We start from the raw sequence: 25,554 nt of genomic DNA, 5'->3' as shown, positions 1-25,554 counted from the left end.
TTTAATTTATGTTGTTGTTGTTGCTGCTGTTGAAGGTTTATTTTTTTTTGCTTCTTTTGCATCAACCTTTTCTTTTGCTTTTTGGTATAGAGGTACAAGTTTACCTTCTTTTGCCAAAACTTTCAATAATTCCATAATGAGAGGAAGATAGTTGTGCTTTCTCCTAATATTCTCTACCCTGTATTTTTTTGTTTTCCATATTTCTGTATCTATGAGGGCTTGTAATCTTGCAATTTCACCAGGATCTGTTGTCAAACTTTTTTCTCTCTCATATAGCATTTTTCGATCGCTAACCAATGCCATTAAGTTGAAATGAATTTCACCTTCACTGTACCTAAAACAAAAATCAATTATAGTAGGCTCTTTTACTTTTTAGTAAAGACTCTTATCTTACTTTTTAATACGCTTTTCAATTGTAGGTTTAGCTGCTTGTACCCAATCTTCTCCTGCCGGGCATGGTCCAAGATCAATAGGGCCTTCTTTCAATCCATCCAATTCATATAACCGTCCATCAATAGGAACATAACTCACAAAATGGAAAACATCATCATCTTTTGAAGCTTGTTTATTGTCGAGTTCAAACAAAGTTTGCCTACAAAAATTACATTAATTTTAATATTTTTATTTTTTAAATTTATACCATTATAAAAATAAATATTTTACCTGGCAAATGAATTATGAACTTTTCTTATAAGATCAGAATTACTTAAAGCTAACCCTCTCATGTTTGAATCAAAGGCTTGGCAAAAAGATTTGAATTCTTCCAAATTTGGACCAAGTTGAATATCATCGTGTTTAGTATTCATCAATACGCTGATGATTGCTTGTGTGGCACAGGCATTGTTTATTACCTAAAAAGATTTTAGTTATTTTTTTTCTACAAGTTTTTTAAATTTTTTAACCAACCTGTTTAGCAAAAAATATTTTGTCCAGCCTATTGTCTGTGACAATTGGACCAGACGGTTCGTCATCTTGTACCCATTTGAACAAAAATATAAGTCCATGAATAGGTCTAAAAAGTAATGAGTTAATACATAATGCTTGGTGTCAATAACGAGTTATAAACAAGACTTTTTTGCTTACTTTAGATTTTGAAATTGCTCATCATCAAGACTATATAACTCCTCAACTTGAACTCCTTTTACTCCTGTAATTGGGAAAAAATTAATTTAAAAAACAATGACAAATAAAACGCTGCTAGAGCCAATCTGAGCTTTTTGTCATGTCATTCTGGTCAATGTCTAAAGACAAGTTAATGCAAAATCTACGCTACTAAGACCGATGAGAATATAATAAAATAAAATTTTAGTTTTCATAATAACGAAAAAATTACCAAATTCTTTGATTAACTCGGTAAAAACACCGGGATCACTTTCGATAAGACACCAATTTCCAGCTGCGTCCGCCATGTTTATAAAACTAAAACTCTGCCAATTTAAGGTTAAGAGTACGAAACATATATATGCGTAGACTGCTCGCTATTTTGCATTTGTGACTTGTGTTGTGTCGTAAATTGAGCCTGCCCTTTACTTGGTGGTTAAAGCCCAGCTGTTTCATGTAAACGAATTTGGAATGTTTGCCGGGCGTAGCTTCTAGAAACAAATATAGTTTATGTTCGTTGATCAAGTTGAAGTTCTTTGGAGAGTCTATATCAAAATTTCAGTAATTTGATAATAGCAATAAATCGTAAAAGATGCCACAGGCAAGAAGAAAAACTCCTTTTAGTACTAAAGCTAAAAAGCAACAATTACAAGCTCGAAAGCAGAGAAAAACTCACGTTTTATTGAGTAATTTTTTTGAATAACAAAATTAGTCCTTTCATTCATTTTAATATAATTTACTAATGTTTATAATGGAATTCTTCAGATTCTCAACGTAAAGATCAAGATGATGATGAAAATGCTTTTACCTCAGAGTTTGGTGGTCCTGGCATTAAAAAAATCAATAAACAACCATGTGATAATACAGGAAACAAAGGTAAATACGCTTTGCAATTTTTCCAAGAGTCGCAGTTGGAACTTAAAAAGCGTAAGGAACAAGCTTTGGAGCCAGTCACTGTGAAAACAATTGAGGAGCAAGAAATTTCAGATGACTACTTTCCTGAAGGTATTGATATGCCGAAACGCCCTGCATGGGATTTCAGTATGAGTAAAGAAGAATTAGATATGAGAGAGCAAAAGTATTTCACAGTTGAGTCAGTTTTTTGTAATAATTATAAAAACTTTCTTTACAACTTTTTCTAATTTTTATAAATTTTTATAGGAGTATTTAAAAAGTATGGAAGACTTAGCTGATGTAAGCTACTTTGAATTGAATCTTGAAACTTGGAGACAGTTATGGAGAGTTATTGAAATTACAGATATATTATTAATTATTGTTGATATCAGATATCCCGTTATGATGTTTCCGCCTTACTTATATAAGTATATAACTGACGACTTGGGCAAAGATATGATTTTAATTCTTAACAAAGTTGATTTGGCTCCGGCACCACTGGTTGTTGCTTGGCAGCATTATTTCCAAACAAAATATCCAAAACTTCACATTTTAGTATTTACATCTTTTCCAACATATAATGTCAGACAGACTGACAATAATGAAGATAAAAAGTTAAAGTCAAGAAGGAGAAGAGGTAAACTAAAGATGTCAGCTGAAGGAGCTCAAAAAATTATGGAAAAATGCAAAGAAATTGTTGATGGTCAAGTAGATCTAACCAGTTGGCACAATAAAATTCAAGAAGAAATGCATTTGGAATATGATATGGATATGGAAGAAATTGATAGAAAAGAAAATGTTACAGTTGAGAAGAAAGATACTGGATATTGTGTGCGTGAAAAATATAAAAATGGAGTCTTATCAATAGGATGTGTTGGTACACCAAATGTAGGAAAATCATCTCTCATAAATGCATTAATGGGTAAATTATAACAAATTTCATTTAAAAAACGCAAACTTAAGCAATCAATCTAATCTTGTTAACATTTTTATAGGAAAAAAAGTTGTTAGTGTATCTCGAACCCCGGGTCATACCAAACATTTTCAAACAATTTATCTAACCAAAAACGTTTGTCTTTGTGATTGTCCTGGTCTGGTATTTCCATCAACGGTTCCCAAACCCTTTCAAATACTCATGGGTTCATTTCCAATTGCTCAAGTTCGCGAGCCGTACTCAACAATCAAGTTCATTGCCGAAAGAATAGATTTACCGAAACTTCTTAAACTCCATCACGAAGACGACGATTTTGTGGATGGTGAAGAAATTTGGTCAGCCATGGACATTTGTGACAGCTGGGCAGCTAAAAGAAATTTCCGTACCGCAAAAGCAGCTCGTTTGGATTCTTATCGAGCTGCAAATAATTTACTCAGAATGACATTAGAAGGGAAGATTTGCGTTTTGGCTTATCCACCAAAATGGTCAAAAGAACAAAGTAATTTTATTTTTTCGTAACTACTTTTTTGTCAATCATTAAATTTTTGTATATTAATTTGCATCTATATAATCCGCAGAAACCTGGGAAACTCATCCGGATGTTGAAATCGTTCAATGGATTCAAGCGCGAATGCGCACGGAAGAAGATCATTATTATCAGGAAAAGCTCGATTCTCTTTCAGAATCCGACGAAGATGATGCCGAGACAAACGAAGAACAAGAAACATCCGAAAAAGATAACTCAGGTGACTCTAAAGACGAATCATCCGATGAGGAAGAAATCGCACCTAAGTGGGAAAACAAATTTCAACTGCTAGACGAAGAAATGTAATATCTTAAGAACGCATCCATTTTTTCTGTTATTCACACTGTAGCTTTGTTTTTATTATGATTCAAAATACTGTATTTATCTTTCGTAAAATATATATGTTTACTATAAACGCTTGCGTTTGAGCATAACTTGATACTTAACAACAGTGACAAGACTTGAAGTGAAAAATCATAACAGAGACTCGACTATGTACAGAAGAGACCTCAAGGCTTCTTCCTGCGAAGTTTACCTTGCAAGTGGTTTAACAGCTAAGCATAATGCGCCTTGCGGCAGTCAAAGCGAGTTGCATCGTTTCGCGTCGAGACTCGTCGAACAGGCCCGCTCGAGTGCACAAACGAAATTATTAAATCTTCCTTCTTTTCTAATTTTATCCGTTAAAAGTTTGCATAATTACGCATAAAGCTTTGTAATAATTCGAAAAATTTTAATTATGACGTATATAGCTGTCTTGGACCCGCACGATATTACGGTGTTCAGGACAACGTGTATTATATGGGTGTAATGAAAAGCAAGTCAGCTAAGTAGAAGCCATCAGACTGATGGGCTCTTGTACGCGTTATGTGTCTATGGTGCGCCAGACACATTAATATAGCATAAAAGACATCCTATACGTCGTCTTGCGCACAAACATCCCGACAGCCGACTAAGTGCTCGAAAATGAGTCCTCTGTTTTGTTCAAACCTCAACCGTACATTTGTGCACCTCTTTTTTATTCGAGCCTTGCGATTAAGTATAAATGTCTTATTATTTTTTTTTATCGATAATCAATAAGCGAGATAAGTCGGTTACAGTATGTACGTGGTCTATTTTTAAGTGCAGCACTCGACAAGTTTATTATTTCTCGAGACAGGAAAAAAGGGTAAAAAAATATTGGAAAAGTAAACGTTGTCGAACTCTGGTAGTTGGAGAGGAAAAATTGCCCGCAATCCGACGAAGGAAGGGAGAAAGAAAGAAAGAGATTGAATTAGCAAGATTGGAGAAGACTAAATGTTATTTTTTAATTGCCACGTACAATCGGAGCTTTTATGAGAAAAAATAATCGTTATAGTCTGTTAAGGGCGAGTTAAATCGGAGAAGTCACGAGAGCAAATAATATAATAGAGAATCTTGCGAGCGGCAGCTTGTTGCAAAAATGAGCTTCGACGCCACTCGTTCGGCCGAGGAAGTAGTCGATTGTTTTAGTCAATATATTATGGATTAATTCAACAGCTTTAGTCGTATTATCTCATTCATAAAGATATGAGTGAATTGTGTTATTATTATAGAAGTATACGGCATAAATACAGTTAGAACTTGGTTAGTCAACGTTGGCTCACTTGTCGTTGGCTTTGATTAATACCATAGACTCTCGGGGCTCGAACTTATATACGCACGATGTCTGCCCGGGAGCTTTTGATCCTTTATGGAAATCTATTCATAGAGAAGTGAGCTTGCACGCGCGTCCCAGGTGAAGAATATGACAAAAGATCTTAAATAAGTACCTATACGAGATCACACATATGATCGTACGCAAGATCTTGTGCAAGATCTGGCCTACGATAATCGACACAAGATCTTATATAAGTTCTTGTGTCAGATCGTATGTTAGAACTTATATACTTTGATATTTAAGAATCCTAATAATTTTCATACCTGACGGAGGAGGTGTACCAAGAATTACTTTAAGATTGTTCATTAAGTAATAAAGTATGGAAATGTATATTAAATAATAACAAATTATCAGATTTTTAATCGAGGAATTATTTTATTTTCAAGTTTCAAAAATGATTACATTTTTAAGTGCGACCTAACATAGATAGGTTTATTATTAAACATTTTCTACGTCTAATTGACCAAGAAAACTCTAGGTTTTTTTACGAATCAACTTACAGCTGGTTTTCACAAAATACACTTAAAAAACATATTTGATCTGATGATAGTCGAAGATGAAAAATAACCTAAGAACGGGTGTAGTAGCACCTGAAACATGAATTTTATGAAAAATTACCACTTTCTTGGTGAATTCATGTATGTGTATTTATGCATGTATTATATTAGTATTAGAATAATAAAGTTATTTTGTTTATTAACTACATTACAAATCACTTATCTTATAAAGATGCTACAATCCGGCTCTGCTGCGACACTGCTTCTGTTGCAACTGCTTCTGCTGTTTCTTCAATTTTTTCACGAAAATCACTTGCTACGGTCGACGCCACGCAGATGACAGCGTTCTATCTCTGGTCAGTGACCGATAAATACCAAACTATTCACACTAGAATATATATTCTAAACCAGTTAAAAATTGATGTGAAATATATTATTTATATTTGGAAACACTTTTAAGATCGCTGTTATGCTGTTATTGGCGTGAATAATTTGGTAATTGTCGGTTACAAACGAGAGACAGAGCGCTGCTGCGTACGGCGCACGCTAACCTGCGTGGCGTCGACCGTAGCAAGTGATTTTCGTGAAAAAATTGAAGAAACAGCAGAAGCAGTTGCAACAGAAGCAGTGTCGCAGCAGAGCCGGATTGTAGCATCTTTATAAGATGAGTGATTTGTAATGTAGTTAATAAACAAAATAACCTTATTATTCTAATACTAATATAATAGATACATAAATACACATACACGAATTCACCAAGAAAGTGGTAATTTGTCATAAAATTCATGTTTCAGGTGCTACACCCGTTCTTAGGTTATTTTTCATCTTCGACTATCATCAGATCAAATATGTTTTTTAAGTGTATTTTGTGAAAACCAGCTGTAAGTTGATTCGTAAAAAACCTAGAGTTTTCTTGGTCAATTAGATGTAGAAAATGTTTAATAATAAACCTATCTATGTTAGGTTGCACTTAAAAATGTAATCATTTTTGAAACTTGAAAATAAAATAATTCCTCGATTAAAAATCTGATAATTTGTTATTATTTAATATACATTTCCATACTTTATTACTTAATGAACCATCTTAAAGTAATTCTTGGTACACCTCCTCCGTCAGGTATGAAAATCATTAGGATTCTGAAATATCAAAGCATATAAGTTCTAACATACGATCTGACACAAGAACTTATATAAGATCTTGTGTCGATTATCGTAGGCCAGATCTTGCACAAGATCTTGTGTACGATCATATGTGTGATCTCGTATAGGAACTTATTTAAGATCTTTTGTCATATTTTTCACCTGGGGTGGGCCTGTTTTATACAAGTGCCATTGTCTAGAAAGACTTAAGCGAGTCGCCGACCGACAATTGGACTATTTACGCGGTGAATCGGTTATGCTTAACGAAGCTCGGCCCGAGCTACTGGCTGATTTTTCTTAATTAATAAATAGCGCGCAAGGGAGTCACTCGAAAGTTCAGTCAAACGTCATCGCAAGCAATGTGTGCAGAGGAACGTAGGTACGCGTGAACGTACTGGTGCGATTGCAGAGCTGCAAAGGCTTTTAATCAAAACATCAGAAGCAGAGAGAGAGAGAGAGAGAGAGAGAACATAGAGATGAGAGCTGCCAGCCAAGAGCTGCGCTTCGTTAACTCGTATATGCTTAAACGTCAACGCAAACGTTATAGGCGATGATCGGGTCCTGCGACACTTTGCTACAGACTCATGCTAAACTCGAGCCACGATACACCCTCGCGCCTGTCTAAGCGCGCCGGCACGATGTACACTCGACGCTAGCTCAAAACTTTTCCAAGCAGCTTTCTGAAACTTTTCGGCTTTTTTAATGGCGATAATGACGCGTAACCGATCGTTACATGAGTTTCCGCTTTGATCTCACCTTTGTATATAGATAATGCTCGCATGCCAGTAGCGACGCGTCTCTCTATATAATCGCAATGATCACGCTCACTCGCGCACATAATGTATACGCAAGTCCGCAAACTTTCCCTTCCTACCTGCCTATATACTTACCCCGATATATATGCTAGCTATGGCGTGTACAGCTGAGCCCCAGGGTTAAGTGCCCGCGCGTGCGATACCCCTCGGTATCTCGCAGAAACGCCAGCGGCGTCAGCCGGGCTCCTTCAACCCATCCAAACTCGAGTGTTTTTCTTGCAAAAGAAAAAATTAACAAAAATTTATGTTTAAATTACATTCGGCCCTTCCCTTTAGCCCTTTCCCAAAATTCGTTGTTACATTCTAATGAACTTGGCGAACACGTACGAGGAGGCGCACGTGCAAAGGTATAGCAATTATACACACCTCCGGGATCTAAACTTTTGACGCGTACAAAGTCCTGAAGGCCGCACGCGCGCGATTCTCCTGTTTTACCAACTATCCGAGTTTTTGATTATTTTCACACGCAAACGGGCAAAAATCAATGCTGAAATTAACTTGCCTTAGGTCCAATTAATGACTTGTTACGTACTGATAGAAAAAAAGCATATCGAAACTGTCTTTAAAATTTATTTTTTCGTGTAAAATAAGAATCTCGAGAATAGAAAGAGGGAAGGAAAGTAAAAAGGATGATACATGCGTATTATTTACGAAACAATGAAAATGATAAGAGCCAAACGCAGGTAGTTGCGCAATAAACAGTTATAGACACTCTTGCAAGTGTGTATATGAGTTTCTTAACAGCGCAATCTTCGGGGCTCAACAAAAGCACGTCGCTCGAGATATATCCTCCAAGCAATTGGTATAGTCAGCTAGAAACTTATTGTCTGCATCTAGTTCTCTCGTTCAACAATAACAATAGTAAATAAAACATAAGTACATATAGAGGCGTATAATCATACGTTTTATTGGTCGGATACAGAATACAGTATGTGTTATATGTATACAATGTACGAAACGTTATACACGCGCTCATAGGCTCTTGCACTCAGGACATTCAAACGATCGGTATAACGTATTTATAAATATATATATATTTACATTTATGTACAATGTGTTCATAAGAGCATTGATGCAGTAAGCTCGTATCATCATCCCTTAAACATAAATGCGTATGAGTATGCGTATGTGCGTAAGATGAGACTTCTCGCTGCGCGTTGCTACACATAGTTACACTTAAATATATTGCATATACTACACTCTACGCTATATAATATATACGTACCAAGGTTTCGTATTTTATTCGCTTATTACATTTACTCTTGTGTGCGGGTACTTTTTTCTCGTGATATGTGCTCGTGGGTGCTCGATATTGGCAAGATTTAAATTTACGGTTTTTGGAAGAAAATTTTATAGGTTTGCATCAAGCTCTCTATTTACATTATTCATAATTTAATTTAATTTTTATATGATAATGACTTACATTTCTCATTGAATGATTACAAAAATTTCGACGTAGTGTATCTTCAGCTTTATTATAACTCTACAGGCAGATTTCATATAATGCAAAACATTTTTAATATCACAATAAATGATATATCACGTTTCGCACACAGTTTCATTCATACTTCCCCAAAACATCTCAAATATAAAGCGTTAACTTTCGTTCAGAATCTAAATTAAAGGTTTTTTCCGTATAGAAAAATGCATATCAAATTGTAAAACTTATTCGATATACTTTGACTTTTTATTGTGAGTAGATTTTAGAAAAAGGCAAGGGTTTCACCATTACTTTATCGTGGAAATTTAATACTTACATGAAAAATGACATTTACGACAGTCGATATGATATCTTTCGATATTAATTTTCAATTCGTTAATATATTTAATATAATTTCCATTGTATAAATTCTATGAAGGGTATGTACTTGCACAGTAGTATCGATTCTTCAACTCTTTAACGACGAATAAAAGTTTAAAGTCGATACATCGTCTATCTAATAAATACTTTTTTCTCACATGTTCTTATACTATAAAAGCTCGTAATTCGCATGAACCTTCCTATCGATACACATCAAAAAACATCAGTTAAATATAAGTTTATATATTAATCTTGCGTCTATAATACTTGGGATTATCGCTAATGTATATTATTTTAATAAGTAACATCTAAGTAATTTCCGTTTAAGACACTCATAAGTATAAGTACAGGAAATGTGAAAAATAGTCAATCGGTGGTTTATACGCTTTACTTATAATTCATTAATAATCACGTTCTTCATTATGGCAATATACGAGACCGAAGATTTGACGGGTTTCGCTGAAACACAGACTAGGCGCAGATATCGTTCTCCTCTACAATTCTTTCGAGAGTCTGTACCTGGGCCAATTCACTCAGCTCCTTGAAACGTTCGTGACCCTGCGGAGGCAAATTAAAATGGAAACTCGTTAATCAATAGTTTTACGTGCAAAATATGCGCGTACGCGGCTGCGAAATGAATGGTGGAGTCAGTGCATCGTCCCTCGCTAATAAAATATTCACCGTCTTAAAATCGTGCATACTCGTCGATATATTTATCCACGTAAGCGGCACAACAGAAGTACTTACAAAAGAGATGGGTATCTGCAGTAATTCCTGTTGAAAAATCAATCCCTTCCTCAGCACGTTGAGGTACCCCTAGCTCTGAAGCACGTCGCCGACCACATAAGAGTCGTCGATCTGATGCTCGATTCCGTTGCTGGTCTGAATGAGCAGGTGTCGCGGTACCTCCAAGGCCGTGTGCAGAGTGACGGTGACGCCGCGGTTCAAGCTGCAAGCCGGATAAAAGACCCCGTAGAGGTCGCGAAAGGCTATACCACCCTGGGCTTGATCGTTGACGAAAAATCGCAAGGTATGCGTGTGCTCGAGGTCCAACAGAAGGCCCACGGTGGCGCCTTGCTGTATGCCACCGTCTGTGCGTTGAGCGTGCATACCAGCGTGCATGAACCACGAGCGCTGACGATCGATATACATGCTCCAGCCGCGATCGTCTTTGCCTGGAAAAATGGCATTTTATAGTGATCGAAGGGCCAATGTCGCTTGCCGATGCGGCTGCTCGATCAGCAAAATGAAAGTAAATACTCACCGAGCATCTGATCGCGAGACACGTCGGCTCGCGCGATCCCAAAGGCCGGATCGGTATCGCTGTGATAGCGATCGATGCTGATCTCCCAGTAATGAATGCCTCGAGAAAATCCAACGTTCGACAGGACGACCCGATGCTCGTAGCCCTCGCAGGCCGCGCTCATGCAGTCTTCCGACATAGAGATCTCTTGAGGTACACCCGGCGCGCTCAGTGCCCACGAGAACCAAGCCACTGCGCATGAACGAGCAAAACCATCATTTATACATGCGAAGCCATAGGCGTAGATGCGAATTTACGGTGCGATAGCTTACCTTCGGCCGTCTGCAGGCCGATGAGCTCGGAATATTCACCCTCGCCGGCGCTGTTGAAGGCCCGTACCCTGGCGTTGTACAGCGAATTGAAGTGCAGACCGTCGACCGTGCAGATGGTCTCTCTGCCGCAGTAGACTTCCTGAAAACATTTCGGGCGTTTTTTTCTCGCTTATAAACAAGCCGCGCGCCTTAAAAGTACATATAAAATATACACGTGCGGCTTTTAATGCACTCTGCGCCTGGGTAAATACTCTTTCTTGTTGGCGAGACGCTCGTGCTTGTATAATATGAGCAAACAACGAGATATCTCCTTTTTTTATGACTTCTTTGAATTTAATATCACATCGCTAGTATAAAGACGCGCGGCGCATCTTGCAAGCAGACACCCTTGCAAATAAGATGTAATTTTTAATACTCGAATGTATATGTATATGTATATAGCAGCTAAAAGGGAAAAATTTAATAATGATTTTAAAAAAGTCTTGCAGTACGTGTATATAATGTATACGCACGCTTTATGAATTCATAAACTGGCGCCAGTGTCGTAAATAAATTCTTACGTATAGTCGCTCTCTCCCGCTTGCTCTTACTCTCTCCCTTACTCCCTTTTCCAGGCCTTTCACCGCCCTCTCTTCCCTCTCTCAATTCCATCTGATTTATTAACGTTAAAGAGCTAGAGACACTTTGCTATCAAGATGACTGTATATAGTCTGTATAGTTTGCTCAATGGACTCTTGGCTGATGCGCGCGAGTGAGAGTCGAGGCTCTTACGCATCGTAGCCGTCACTCCCGCTTATATAGGATCTATAAATTTCTCCGTTGCATGTGTAATACCGTCGTGGAATTAGGAGTAGAGGAGGCTAAACCGAGTAGACGTGAAAAAAGACAGTCACTTGATTTTACTTTGTGGCTTCACCGCAATGGCTGGTTCGAATTTTTTTTGTTTTCTTTGAATTTCAATGTTTATATAATTCATACATCCACATGATGTGTAGTATAGTAAAAAAGCATCGTTCACTAAGATATTTCGATTCGATAAAATCAACAATCACAATTTTATCTCCCACGTAAAAATTATAATTTCTTGAAAATATTTCATTAACTTACATTAAAAAAGTTTCATTAACTTACCCTAAATTCTCCCCCGCATCCATCGTCAAGTTCGAGCAAATAACCTTCGATAGCAGGTCCCCGCTGTCCCGGTACGTGTGGAGCTTGCCATGCTACGGTAACGCTGTTGTTCTCGGCACTGCATTCCTCGGCTATGAGCAATGGTGCTCCTGGAGCTGTTTTTTTTTCGTTCAACGAAAGACAAAGATTCAGAATTATTTTTTTGTACGCCCACTTTTTTTTGTCGAGTCTCGATTCGAAATGAAAAGAAAATAATAAATCTATTCAGCCGGACATTTATTCGGTGAAATAAACGCTCCTAAGGCATGACCTTACATTATTGACCAGCACGATAAAGTTCGTATACGTAATAAGTCTCTCTCGACCACTGGGACATTCCGAAGCCACGCGGTTTTCGCTTACTCTTCGAGTCGCGAGTTGTGTTCGTCCCGCATGTACGTCTATCCTTTCGTACCACACGTATGCACGTCAGCAAACTGTTGAAGCTTTGTAATAGTTTTCGAAGGAATAAAGCATCTGGCGTCAAGCAAAACGTGTGTACGAATTTGGGTTAAAAGTTGAAGTATCAATTTTTGCCAATATTGCGAACGAGCGTGCACATTTCGGATGCATTTATAGAAGGAGTATATTGAATTACGAGTAATATAAGCGTTGAGAACAGGGAAGGGGGTATATATGCACGCAGTAGGCAAAACGATCGATAAGCCAAAGAGCATTGCACTCGTAAAAGTCAAGGGTGTAGCGCGAGCAAGAGGCGCGCGCCTACAGGGATGATGTAGCTTATTCGGGAGGAGAGAGACAAGCTCGTCGTCGTCGTCGTCGATGGCAAAAGCAAATTGATTGGATCTTTGCGAATCTACTCTATTTATATAGAAGTACTCGGCCAAGAACAGACCCATCCTATCCATTGCTTTTATGAGTACATACAGATTGTGGGAGTGGCGTCATATGAGTGATTTCTCATTATTTTAAGGAGTAACTGTTAAACCGAGTTGACGGTATCGACGCTAACGAATCGAGACTCATAATTATATAATATGTATGAAATGTGAAATAAAATAATGTTAGTTAAGAATAGGAGAATAATGAAATGTCTACTCATTACAAAGCAAATGAAGTTACGGAAAAGCAAAAGCTACGACTATAATAAAAAATATTTTTACGCAGAAGCAATTAATTAAAACACTCATTTATATACGAACATTCATGAACATAATCAAACTCAGGTAAACGATGAGCGCAGCGAGCTTTTTAGCTAATTAAACAAACCGAACAAACCGTCATTGAACAAACCGAAGTGTGCATGTGACTTCTTTTTTATTACGTCCGCAAATTGTCCATTCGTCATTTGTACAACGTTGAAACGTAAAAGCAGAATCAAATGGAATTTTTAACAACCACGTGAACGAGCAAAAAAAGGTACGAGATTTCGTTACATCTTAGCGATGGTTAATCCTCGAAAATTTTTAAGAGCCTAATTTCCGGATGACACATCTCTCGCTCGTAGTTTCGCGCGTAGCAAGCTTTAAAGCTCTTATAACCATGACGAAAGCTCTTAACACGACGACGTTCGCGCGCGAGTGTGAATCTAATTAATCCTTTGGGCCATGTATACACGCGTGCACACTCGCGGGCGAAAATCCGTCATGTTGTTGACGATTAACGTGCCGGCTGATGTATGTACGGCACGCGACAGACAACGTGCCACGTCTACGAAATAACATTAGAAACGAACAAAATTTTCAGGATGAGATGCAGTTTGGTCCGTTGGTTTTTTGTTATTGTTTACCTGTTGTAGGATAAGGTTCCTCTCCTTCCATCGCTGCTGCGTCCGTAGTAGTTGCAAAAATGAAGCCCGTTCGATCAGTCATCATCGATTCTTAAGTTTTTACATTAGCATGTACGTCGTGTTAGTATGTTTTGGATTATAAAGCAGGTTTGTTGATGACAACATGACGAGTGATTACGTGCTTTTGTTCTTGAGAAATTCGAGTCAGCCGACAGTATCGAGCGTTACAAATTGTCCGAGCATTAGGTTAAACAAAGCCGACATACGATTCGAATCTCTTATAGAACAAAAGACCTTTGAGATTAGCGATACATTAGTATAATTGATTAGCTTTGTCAAACCCAACTCAACTCAACTCAACTCTACACAACTCCATCGGGTTAATCCTTATACAATGGCCTCTCTCCAATGTGGGAAAGCAAAGTCAAGCAACATACTTACGTTTCATCTGTACAAAAGTCAGCTGATCGATGGCTCTTCTGACGGGCTTGTCGTCGAGCGTCAGATCGAGCAGCGGCAGTCTGGCAATTTCCTGAACACCCTCGGCGCCACCCCAGGAGCCGGCGGCCGCGGCGGCGCGCATCGCCAGCATACCGCCGATCTGTAAGAAAGCTGCGCTGTCCGTCTCCTTCAGCGCCTCGATGCAGAAGGTCAGCAAACCCGTGGTGGTTTGTAGATGGCTGGCGCAGCGCGACACTTGCTCTCGTAGAAGACGCACTCGGGCCTCGCGAGTCTGCCGCGCCGCCTCGACCAAGCGCATTTTCCGCGATTGTAGCTGAGTTATCAGAGCATTTATGCGTTCCTCTACGTCTTCTTCCAGAGAGATGCACTCTTCCTGCGAATACAAGCAGAAAAAAACCTTGAGATTCTACAATGATTAATTACCAACGAATTGCTTATAGAGGCAATATTTCTCGATCCTACTAAGAAGTTCAATTTCCTCTCATCCATCTAATTCATCAATTTTTTGATCGTCAGCTCGGTAATCCCTTGACCGAGGACTATCCATTTAACCTGAAGCATTAATTACCCTTCTTCATTGCCCAAAGTGCTCTTATAAAATCCTACCTCTTTATGTATAACCAACCTTTTCTATTTGAGAGGTAAAAACCAGACGGTAAAAATATCATCATAAAAGTTTTTTTAAACAATCATATCGTAACAAAGATATTAACTGTTACATCGCAATTATTACAAAACCTTTTCTTGGGAGCAATAAAAATTTATCGAATTCATCAAGATATTCGAGATTTATTTTTTTGTATAATTACAATATCACTTGATGTATAGTTTTAGAATGAGAATCTTATAAGTTGGTTTTTTCTAGTTAACATTGAATGTAACACACAGAACAGAAAGTTTTGCGGAGAGTAATTTAAAAAAGTAAGAAAGAAAGAACAATACTCACGTGCACTTTATCTGTCATTCTTTTAAGTCTCTGAATGAACTCCGTTGTCGAACGCGCTCTTTCTGACAACTGTTGAAGATTTTGCGAAAGTTCGGTCTGAAATAATAAAAGTGAAAAATAAAATCATCATTTAAAATGGAAGAGTAACGAAAAGTTTCATTCAAATAATTCTACATCGGTTCGGAAAACAGATTCATTATGATGCATAAAATGTGCAGACCTGCATACTCTGTATGTTCACAGGCAACACGCCGTATAATCAGAATATTTTCTACGTGACATCATGTATAATATATCCCCATATAACTGCGAGTTATTTTGAAAAATTCAAGCCTATTTTAGAAAAATAAAAAATTCAATAGATAAACTAGAAGCAGCGTATGAATGCATGGTAAACGTTGAGATATAACTCGACTGCAATAAAAGAAACTCTGAAAATAAAAAAGCGCACGCGCTTCGAGTTTCGTTTTATACAAAACTTCGTGTGTAATAAAACGACGAAAAAAGGTTTTCGCGTATTTCTGTAGCACAGCCATAGGTGCCATCAAGATTGGCGTGAGCGCGTGACAAAAATTTGTATACCTTTAGGAGATGAAAGTTTTGTTTTGTCATGTTGTTGCTTGCAACGCATGTAGAAAAATGCGGACGTGCATATTTTTTTTCAGTGATTGATATGTGCGAGAAAAAAAATTCCGCGATCGGTGGTATCATAGTGATCAGAATTAGCCGGTATAATAAATCCACTGACTGTTTAAAAATTAACCCTAGTCTGCATGTAAAACTTTGCAACAGATCTGATTTGCTTATTAAATTCAGCAATAAAATGTAAGCGTTTCAAGCTTTAATTTAGAAAATTAGAAAATTTAGCACTTTTTCAACTACATCTTTAATTATCATTATTTGGGCTTCTGAAACCGAAATTAGTTTTATTCGGTTGATAAGAAAAACTAAATCTTGTAAGAATACTTAGCATATAATCAGCCTTGTGATCTAAGCATTCTACATTACATCCTACAGTGTAATTAAATTTTAATTAAATTTTTCATTCAAATAACATTACTTTAATAGAATTATTGATTGTTCACGCAAATATTAGTCACTGATAGCATAAAATTTAAATTTAAATACTTTTTAATGTTAAGCTAACGCAGTAGTAAATTGTTTGAAATGAAGTCTTGAGTTCGAATGAAATAAATTAAACGTTAGTTGGTAGTTTTTGATGGCATTGACTTTGTTTACGCACACACTCTACGCAAGATTTTTGCGATGCTTGCTATGGATATTACACGTGCATAACGTGGCAGAATTTTGGCTGCAATTGCATAGCAGATTAATTTGCTATGTCTGCTTTTCTTCATTTTTTTACGTACGTTTGTGCAAATAACAGATTGAGACAAAAATTTTATACAATTCGAAGATTAACATCCTTATTTTTATCTATTAGGCTTTGACCTATTTGGATTTGACATTTTCATCAAAAAATTCAATACATGAATTTTTCAGAAACGGATCATAAATAATCTCTTGTTTGTTCAAATTTTTCAACGATACGTAATCAATTCTAAAGCAATAGTCCAATTTACAATTCTTCTGAAAACGAGATTTTGTACAAATTACGTAACAAATTGTCATTGCAAATAGCCAAAAGACGGTCGCTGAACAGTGGCGTCCTAATAACGATCAGCAGCGGTCACAGCTTCTCGACCGCCCGACTGGTATACCTGTCTGTCTAGGACACTTTCGCACAACTGTCGCGTCTGTGAATATTCCTGTGAATTCATTTTGAGGGGATGGCACCAGCTGTCTTGCCGTTATGTATTCCTGTCGCGAGCCAACTAAAGCTTCGTGTGCGCCCTTATCAGCCAGTCGCAGCTCGCGAAACTTCAAGTTCTCTCTCGCTTTCTCTGCTTTTCCACTGCCACCCCTCTCTGCCTCTTTCCGAATATGGAGTATCTTTGTCTTTGTCTTGAATCGCTGAGCCCTGGGAATATCTTCTTATATGTACGGCGGTTAAGATCAGACTCAGTTTTTGCGTGCGGCACATAGCTAGATATACATGAGCTATACAAAACACTGCGCAAGCTCTTGGATTATTCATCGAGCTTTTTTCGCTACGCCGACGAAAGAACTTGTTATTATCAATCAACATAGTTAAGACTCGTTAGTTTTAAAAGCTCGACTTTAGTGACATTTAAAGCTTTTACGGCAATGTACTCGGGTACGGTTGACTGAATAAGTATGTACGTAATACAGTTTGAATATGTGTCAGTGAAGGTAGGCACATTTACGACTCTGCTTGCATTAAATTGAAGCTTGCAGCTTCTGCTAAGCTCATTATAAGAGTCAAATTTATACTCCAACAGTTTTAATGTAGTTTTACTAAATACAGGTCGAAGGCGTAGCTATGCATACTGCACAAGTAAATGCAGTAATCAAATCATAACACAACGAACGTATTATACATTGTATATATACCTATATAGTTTATATCTATCTAGTCGGATTCTAACATACACACAGATATGCAGACCCAACATGGACAAGACCAATATACAGTTTGTTGATCGGCAAAACATAAGCTGGAGAAATCCACGTGTGCGTACATAACAACGTCAGAGCCTATATACCTACGCACGGCCGATGTTATCTCGTCTCAAGACTATTTCTGCTTCTACGCGCTCGGCGTGTTATCGTTTACCTAAGAAGCTTATATTGTACCTATCGCACGCGCACACACACTATTGCGACGTTCAGCTCGTATAGAGTTACTGACGCTCCGAGGATATCAGGATTATCTATAGGTATTTTCAAGCCCTCGGAAAAATGGACTTTGTGGAGCGCGCTGCAATCTTTCCTCCCAAAGTATCATACACGCGAGAAAAATAAGCTGCAAAAAAGTTGAACAAAGTTACGACGACTCTACATCTATTATCTATATCGAGGAAATATCAATCAACGCCAACTGAGACCATAAAATTTCGTTTCGCGTCGTTTCACAAATCTGCTCGGCCGCGCGCTTACACATGACACTAGCGAAAACAATGGGCTTACTGTGATGAGCGACCTATCGTGTCTCGTGCCCTAACCCCTCGGATATCTCGTAGGATAGATAGAAAAAAAGTTGTGATAAAAATGCATTAAAAGTCAAGTTGGAAAAAAATTTTTTGTTTCTTCTTTCGTGCAAATATATATCTGTAGCTGGAAGCCAAACGTACGTACTATTGCGTGTTCAGCCCGAGTCCCACTACGATACTCTCATAAAGTTTCGTTCGATCGTCGGTTTTTTTTACTTTTATCATCCCGCCACCGAGGACGATATTGCAAAACGATGCTAGAAAGTACAGCCGGGTGGATGAACTCCATACAAGGATGTTTTTTTTTTACTTGCATTTATGTAATGCAAGTGAAAAGTCAAAACGTCGTCGTGAAATCGCTGTTTGATTTTTTTCGCGCTGTTTTTAAAAACGACTGAGACAAAATAAATAGTCATCAATGCGCGATAATTCTCGAGCAAACATCGGGAAAATATTGCGCTCCGTAGATTCTCATTCTAGCAAAACATTTCGAGAAAATTCACAGAGGATATTCGATTTTCCACTGATCAAATTCACACTTTGCGTCCGTCGTATAAACGTTCGACTATATAATACTGTTGTCCTTTCACGTGTGAGCGTATTTTTTGTATCTTTACACGTCCACCCTTAGCGAGTATTTTTATCGTTCCCAAGACGACACGAAAAACTCAAGCACCTGTCGAGTAACGTGAACGTGGGATCAATTTACTGTACAGTGTACTCAAGATATAGCACCGAGGAATTAAAAAAGTATTTATGCAAACAGTAATTGTAGTAAAAAAAGTAAAATTGACGGGCTTTTAGAATTTTGCGTAATAAAAGCGTGCGTATGCAGAGAGGATCGTTGGTACTTCGGTGCTCGATCCGTGCGTCAGAGCAAGCCAAACTTTAAGCCTAATTCCTGAACTTCGCTAGTTGTTGGCTAATACCAGCGACGCACACAAAACTCGCGCGATGCCTGATAATCGACGATTACATACTCGCATACATGGGCCATCAGAAATCGACCTCGTATGTATACACATTCACCAGCGCGTGTTTGACCCTTAAACCAAGCGAACTTTGTTATAGGCGTAGCGCCGCATTCGATTTACCGTCGCTCTCCAGGGGAAACGAGGTAATTCCTACGAAATTTCCCTTTGTTCCAATTGAGGATGCTACCGTTGCTGTCACTGTGTGAGCGCGTTATCTGCGCTTACGATGCATATTTTTGCGAGGGTGAATTCCCACACCTAACGACGTCCTTAGTCTTGATTATTAATACACTCATTTGAAGAAGAGACTTGCACTGTATTGTTTCTGTAATCATTAGTTTGTTAATTTGCTGCAAAGAAACAGATTAACTGCATTTTCCAACTTGTAAGTGTAAAGTTTGTCCATCTGCTTTGATCGAAATTCTAGTCACGCGTATTTTCTTATAAAATGGACTCGAGGAAAACTTTAGCTGCGCAGACGCTTCAGTACCATTATACAAACACGAATGAATGAAACAGAATGGGGTAAATGAAGGTTAACACCGTCGGCAGGCTCAGACAAAACAATTCTGGTATCCTAAGTTCTAAAATAGTTTCCGCTAGTTCATTACGCACCAGCCAAAGTAGATTGGAGAAGATGTAAGCAAGAAAAATGAGAGAGAGAGGGAGGGGGGTATTGAAGTGCGTCTTGAACTTGAAAAGGTAGAGCTGCTAGCCCAAGTGACACTTCAGAAGTCTCTGAGCTCGTTTTCACTCACTCGGTCGGAGTTTTGCAAGTGACAAAAACAGCCTTACTTAAAACAAGAAAATATTGTAATGGCAAGCAACAGTGTACTTGCCTTTTTTATTAACCTTATCTTTTTAACCTCTAGAGGGCCGGAATTTCAGAGGTCATACCATCCATAGAAAACTGGCATAAAAGGTAACTTTAATCATTGATCGATCATATTAGGCTAAGTGGTGCACCAATGTATTGGCTTTCCGGCCAATTACATGAATTTGTTATTTTAAAAACAAAATATCCAAAATGATCGAGTTGTCACAACAGACACGATAGAAAATATTGAAATCTTTCTTTGACTATTGCAACTTTTCAAACCCGTCAATTTTTTCACATATTTCAATTTTGACGTATTTTTTCTTTGGTAAACTGTACTACAATCAAACCTCTACATGCTCAAGTCTTTCTTCTCTGAAACGTGGTAGTTGGGATCAAGGGTCTATGTATCGAAGAATACATTATAATCATAGTTCGATTTTTCGATCACAAGTTCGACTTATAACTTTGTAAAAAACAGCTCAGTTTCGTGACCTCGAACGCATTATTACAATCTGTATGAAAAAATTGTCTTCTGTGCATATTAATGAACTAGCGGACTTTCGGATATAATAATTCGCACGAAAAGTTTTCTCATTTGGTGATTTAACAAGTTTGTGCACACAGAAAAAAGGAAAAATATTTTTCGAAATATCCTCATTATGGATGTATGCGCTATAATGAAATGTAATGCCATTAAATTATATTTTTCGTTCGCTCATTAACACTACTTCTTTTTTAAAACAAACAAGAATTGCGTATTAAGTTTTTTTTCCCCGACAGTAAAAGCTTTTACTGCTTTATATACATTCTAATCGCGCTGCTACTGAATCCTATGTATACTGTCATACGCGCGTGCACTCGTAGCGAGTGTGTAATCTCGACATTATGATATTTTCCGATGTGTCACTACCATCTATGTTCATATTTTATACATCGGTCACTTGGGATTTTAGCTAAAATTTTCAAAAAATTCTGATTAATGTAAAACTCACTTGTACTCGTTATTTGTTGACTCATATCACGATTTTAATAATGGGTATTTATCTTTTATCTGTGCATCGAAACTCAAATTATTCAGTCATGATTATATTTAGACCTGAGCACAAAAAAAAGTATAATATCGAACTCATTGGCTGCACATTTTCATTCACCTTTGAAAAATTTAGCTTAAAAATAACATTTGGTGAATTTAATGCTTGGTACACAAATTGATTAAATGTAGGATAATATTTTTGGCTTCCAGGTCAGAAGATGTATTTTTGATGCGTTAGTTTAGTTTATGTATTCATTTTCATTATTATGCTCTATGAAACATAAAAATCGCTTCAACTATTCGAAGATTTTAATATTGCAAGTAAATCCATTTTTTTGTCGATCCGAGCAAATTGCTATTACGCAGGTAAAATATGTCAGAGTTGCGTTGTTAAGTACAAAAAAAGTAAAAGAAGCACAATCGATAAATTGCAGGCAGTAGCTACTTTTATCGGATGAAAAAAGCTCGAAATTTAGTGAAAAGACCAATGTAGCGTAACATAAGAGCTTCGAGACGAGATAAATCTGCGGCAAAGGTGAAATAAGTGTTCTCTTGTAGTCTCTGTTGCCGCGTGGCGAGTATGATTCGATTTTTAGGCTTTGTGACGGAATAATATTTTCTCGAGAGCTTTTCGCTGCAGCAAAGGATAAATATTTGATAGGTTCTAAGCGATAGAAGCGACTTATATATCGGTATGTACGAATCAATGCATAAAGCACAAAGGAAAATGCCTAAACGAGCGAGCCTTCAACGTTTCAATTTTCACAATAAAATCAGACTGTGTATTATGTGGAATCTATATCTCACGTTTTTTTTCCTTGCTGCGAAAAAATGAATAAATCATATTTCTTACGTTTACTTTTGGAAATCATTTTTGCAGGATGAAAGAGCACATCCCTTTTCCTGGCTCGATTACCAATTTGTGTACTCTTTTTTTTCATCATCCGGATGTGAGCCACTTGAAACAGCGGCCCAGAATATTCGATCCTGCTCATAAATGTAAGTGAACGTGATGAATGTGAAAGAAGATGAGGTAATTCTCAACAGTCGTGGACAGGTGCGAACCGCACAATTCATAAAGCTCGTAGTTAACATTTCCGCAAATTTTCTCGTTTAGAACGTCATTTTCACACTCCTAAACAACAGGTTCAGTTAAGCATTAAAGTTCGTGTATCATGTACGAATTCACAAATCACCACGCCCGGGCGCGCCCGTGGTATAATACTCAAGAGCGAAATTTTCGAGGTTTTCAGAGCATTTGCACAATTTCACATGCACTGATAGTGTTGTTGCTTGCGCACTCGTTTGCCCACATAGATACACACACAATGTACAAATACTCTACTGAACTCGAGCAAAGTCAGTTCACGCTGTTATTTAATGAGTAGAAATTTGGTCAAAAAATCTTTTTATACGAGTGGATTTTAGAACGTTTACATGACACGCGGTGAGAGTGAATGACCCTGTGACATAAGAGTTGAATGCAAAGAAGAAAAAAAGGCTCACCATGTCGAGAGAAGAAAAGTAACCTGACTACTGAACGGCTACTAGTGTTACCTTGATGCGCGCCTGCACGACTTTATGCGTGCTCGATTCGAGATGTTGTTATCCTGAGAATACAGGAAGAAAATAGGCATGCAGCACTAAAACATGCGATTGTGGTGATCACAGCGTATAATACATAAATATTTAAGGAAGAATACGTGTTTATTTCATGAAATTTCTTACATTTTTATGTAGTAAATGAAATCGCAAGAGTTCTTTGAGTTAAAATAGCCCGTTGTTAAAGACAAGGAGAAAAATTCCATTTTAAAATTGATTTATACTTTAAGGATACCGATGTCTCTGAAAATTTCTAACAAAGATCTAAAGTACAACTGCAAATTTTCCAAATTATTCTGAAATATTTAGAATTCCAAGATAGCAAAGAATTTAAATCTTAAAATATCAAAAATCCGAATACTGCAAAACAAAATAAAGTATGAAAAATTCAACAGAATTGATTATTGAAAAATTCATTTTGAATAGTTAAGAATTTAAAAAACAAAAAAAAAATTTATTTTTAAACGGACAGATTGGTGGTTTTGTTTGTTTAAAATTTGAATATATTTTTTAGAGTGTACATCATTATTACAATGAAGAAAATATTATACTTGAAAAGACCGTCAAATTAACGCTTAACGGGTTTTAAAAAGAGTTATTTTCAAATACGTTTTTCAATAATTTTTTAATATCTTCAGGAGGTTTCTAAGGGTAACGTGCGAGTCAATCGAGTGTTCGGGCTGGTTTAAGTTATCGCCGAAAAAGTCGTGTTTTCGCGTCTTTAATTCAAAAAGTATTAAGAAAATGATCGGCTGCCTCTATTTTGAGGAGCGGTTTTGTAAAGAAGAGAACTTTTTCTAAAATTTGAATATAATTATTCCTTGGAGGAAGTTGGTTTGTTTACGTAAAATGTAAAAAAAGCTCAAATTTGTATGCATTCCCATATAAGCCCGCGTTAATTTTGGAAACTTTGATCGCATTTTTTAGAGATTTTGGTCGGCATATAAAAATCACACCATTGGATTCGGAAGATCAAAATCTATCGATATTGATTTACATTTTTCTCGAGAAATTTGCACGGGGAGTACAAATTTTAGCAATAAGTAGTGGAAAAAAAAAATTCTTTTTGCGTAAATTTACTAGAAGCAACTTCTTCGATATCGTGCGATGACATTTACATATCTTATAAAACAACGAAATTTTATGTCTATTGCACGCACGAACTATAAACATCTCCCTCTTGCCAGTCGACGTTATCTACGTTCGGCGTTTGCGCAAATGAAGACCAGTGCCATTGTATCGCACGAAAATTCACGTGGAGTCCGTTCGATTATATGGAAAAGATAATACGCTGATAGCAAAAATGAGTTCAGTAATATATAAAAAATCCACAAATATCATTCGAATTTCAGTTAGTGTTATTTCAAGCTTCGCGCAACGTAGCCATGAATCGCAATAGATTAATTTGTATTTTGTGCGTAGTTTTTGCTATAGTGTTGATTATTTCTATCAGCGTTGCCGTCGTACACAGGACTCGACATGTAGTTTATACTAATCAGCGGAGTGCACCTATTATAGTTGTTGAAACAACTAAACAGCACTTCGTTCCACATTTGGACATAGGATTTTCAATAGGAGGAGGTGCCTCATCAAGTCGTACACCTCCTCTAACTGTTATCAATCCGGCAATTAATATACATCCCACTGTATCGATCTCAGGCGGAAAACCTGGTTCAAGCCAAGGACCTATAATACGACCGACAATTTCGAAAACTGCTACAGCTTCGAGATACGTTCCGCCATCGAATCACCCTGTGCCGAGTCATCCTGCACCTTCGAGACACCCTGTACCGAGTCATCTTCCACCTTCGAGACACCCTGTGCCGAGTCGTCCTCCAGTGCGACCAAGTCGACCACATCCGCGTCCAAAACCAACTCACCGTGGATGAACAACTTTCGTTTTATAGGATGTTTAAATGAGTGTAGAAAAAAATCTTAAAACTTTAAACTTAATGTAAAATAAGTGATAAGTTCAATATCGATATCACCTCTCTTTCAGAGAAAAGATTTTCAATTATGACGTGTATAAATATGTGTACAAATATATTCTGTGAATGACGTGGTATTCAGTACTTTTACCACTGATAAAAATAATTTAAAAAAATCGGGAACAAATATTGACTAAAATTATTCGAATTCTAAATAACTTGACAATTTTTATATCTATTCATGCTACTTTTGTTAATTTCAATAATCATGTTAAGGTTGTAAAAATATAAAGCACAACTTACACCAAACATTTCTAATAATAATAATAATAATAATAATAATTATTCGAAACACTGTAATTTTTTTTACTATTAAGATACTCTCGTTCGGGTATTAATGTTATAGTCAATTTGATTCTTAAAAATAATGTGTTTAGATACAATGGAATACAGTTGAAAAAGTAACTTCACTGAGATGGTTTGAAAATTGTGATAAGTATTTGTAATTGAAAGCAATGATCTTTACTCAATCAAAATATTTCGAGTAAAAAAAATATTTATGCGCAGTTTAATACGATTTTTATGAAAAAAGTAATTCATCGATAATTATTTTTTAATACCATCATTAAAATTTATCTCTACAGTATCGATAATACCAATGGATCATGTTATAGCAAGTTACATTCAAAGGAGTTAATCTGCTCATTAACAGTATCAATAAAAATGTTCTTAGTAGTAGATTTCTTTATATTAAAATCCATTGTCAATGAAATTTTCTAAATTTTTTTTTCCAAGCTCATTTAAACAAAATCATTTAAAATATTAACAACATTTTAA

General features: G+C 36.9%; 3 protein-coding genes across 6 annotated transcripts in view; 1 reads left to right on the top strand and 2 right to left on the bottom strand.

The window, feature by feature from the left end:
• Nucleotides 1-6: 6 nt before the first annotated feature.
• LOC106656107 (ubiquitin carboxyl-terminal hydrolase isozyme L5) lies at nt 7-1,510 on the bottom strand. Its single transcript, XM_014376822.2, has 6 exons — nt 1,334-1,510; nt 1,084-1,147; nt 907-1,012; nt 664-851; nt 395-592; nt 7-334 (listed from the first exon to the last, which is right to left on the bottom strand). Exons 1-6 carry the CDS (start codon nt 1,407-1,409, stop codon nt 7-9), a joined length of 960 nt encoding a protein of 319 aa, XP_014232308.2. The 5' UTR covers nt 1,410-1,510.
• A 21-nt stretch (nt 1,511-1,531) lies between these two features.
• LOC106656033 (guanine nucleotide-binding protein-like 1) lies at nt 1,532-3,854 on the top strand. Its single transcript, XM_014376696.2, has 5 exons — nt 1,532-1,787; nt 1,867-2,189; nt 2,263-2,917; nt 2,991-3,428; nt 3,508-3,854. The coding sequence occupies exons 1-5, from the start codon at nt 1,694-1,696 to the stop codon at nt 3,759-3,761; spliced, it is 1,764 nt and encodes a 587-aa protein (XP_014232182.1). The 5' UTR covers nt 1,532-1,693; the 3' UTR covers nt 3,762-3,854.
• A 4,611-nt stretch (nt 3,855-8,465) lies between these two features.
• The window catches only part of LOC106660083 (E3 ubiquitin-protein ligase TRIM9), a 54,971-nt gene continuing 37,882 nt past the window's right edge, over nt 8,466-25,554 (bottom strand). For 2 of the 4 annotated variants that reach the window (XM_023459395.1, XM_023459396.1), the window contains 8 exons: nt 15,287-15,382; nt 14,320-14,713; nt 13,879-13,968; nt 12,090-12,244; nt 10,959-11,097; nt 10,648-10,878; nt 10,131-10,558; nt 8,466-9,941 (listed from right to left, as the gene is read on the bottom strand). In XM_023459395.1, the coding sequence (XP_023315163.1) occupies nt 10,200-10,558; nt 10,648-10,878; nt 10,959-11,097; nt 12,090-12,244; nt 13,879-13,968; nt 14,320-14,713; nt 15,287-15,382 (1,464 nt within the window). In that variant the 3' untranslated portion in view covers nt 8,466-9,941; nt 10,131-10,199. The remainder of the gene's footprint in view (nt 9,942-10,130; nt 10,559-10,647; nt 10,879-10,958; nt 11,098-12,089; nt 12,245-13,878; nt 13,969-14,319; nt 14,714-15,286; nt 15,383-25,554) is intronic. The other 2 variants (XM_023459397.1, XM_023459398.1) reach the window with 2 other exon arrangements.

Source organism: Trichogramma pretiosum, unplaced genomic scaffold (genome assembly GCF_000599845.2).
Source record: "Trichogramma pretiosum strain Unisexual culture from Peru unplaced genomic scaffold, Tpre_2.0 scaffold57, whole genome shotgun sequence".
In the NCBI taxonomy this organism is placed as follows: Eukaryota; Metazoa; Arthropoda; class Insecta; order Hymenoptera; family Trichogrammatidae; genus Trichogramma; species Trichogramma pretiosum.
Note: the sequence above shows the minus strand (reverse complement) of the source record. Positions and strands in the feature narration are given on the sequence as shown.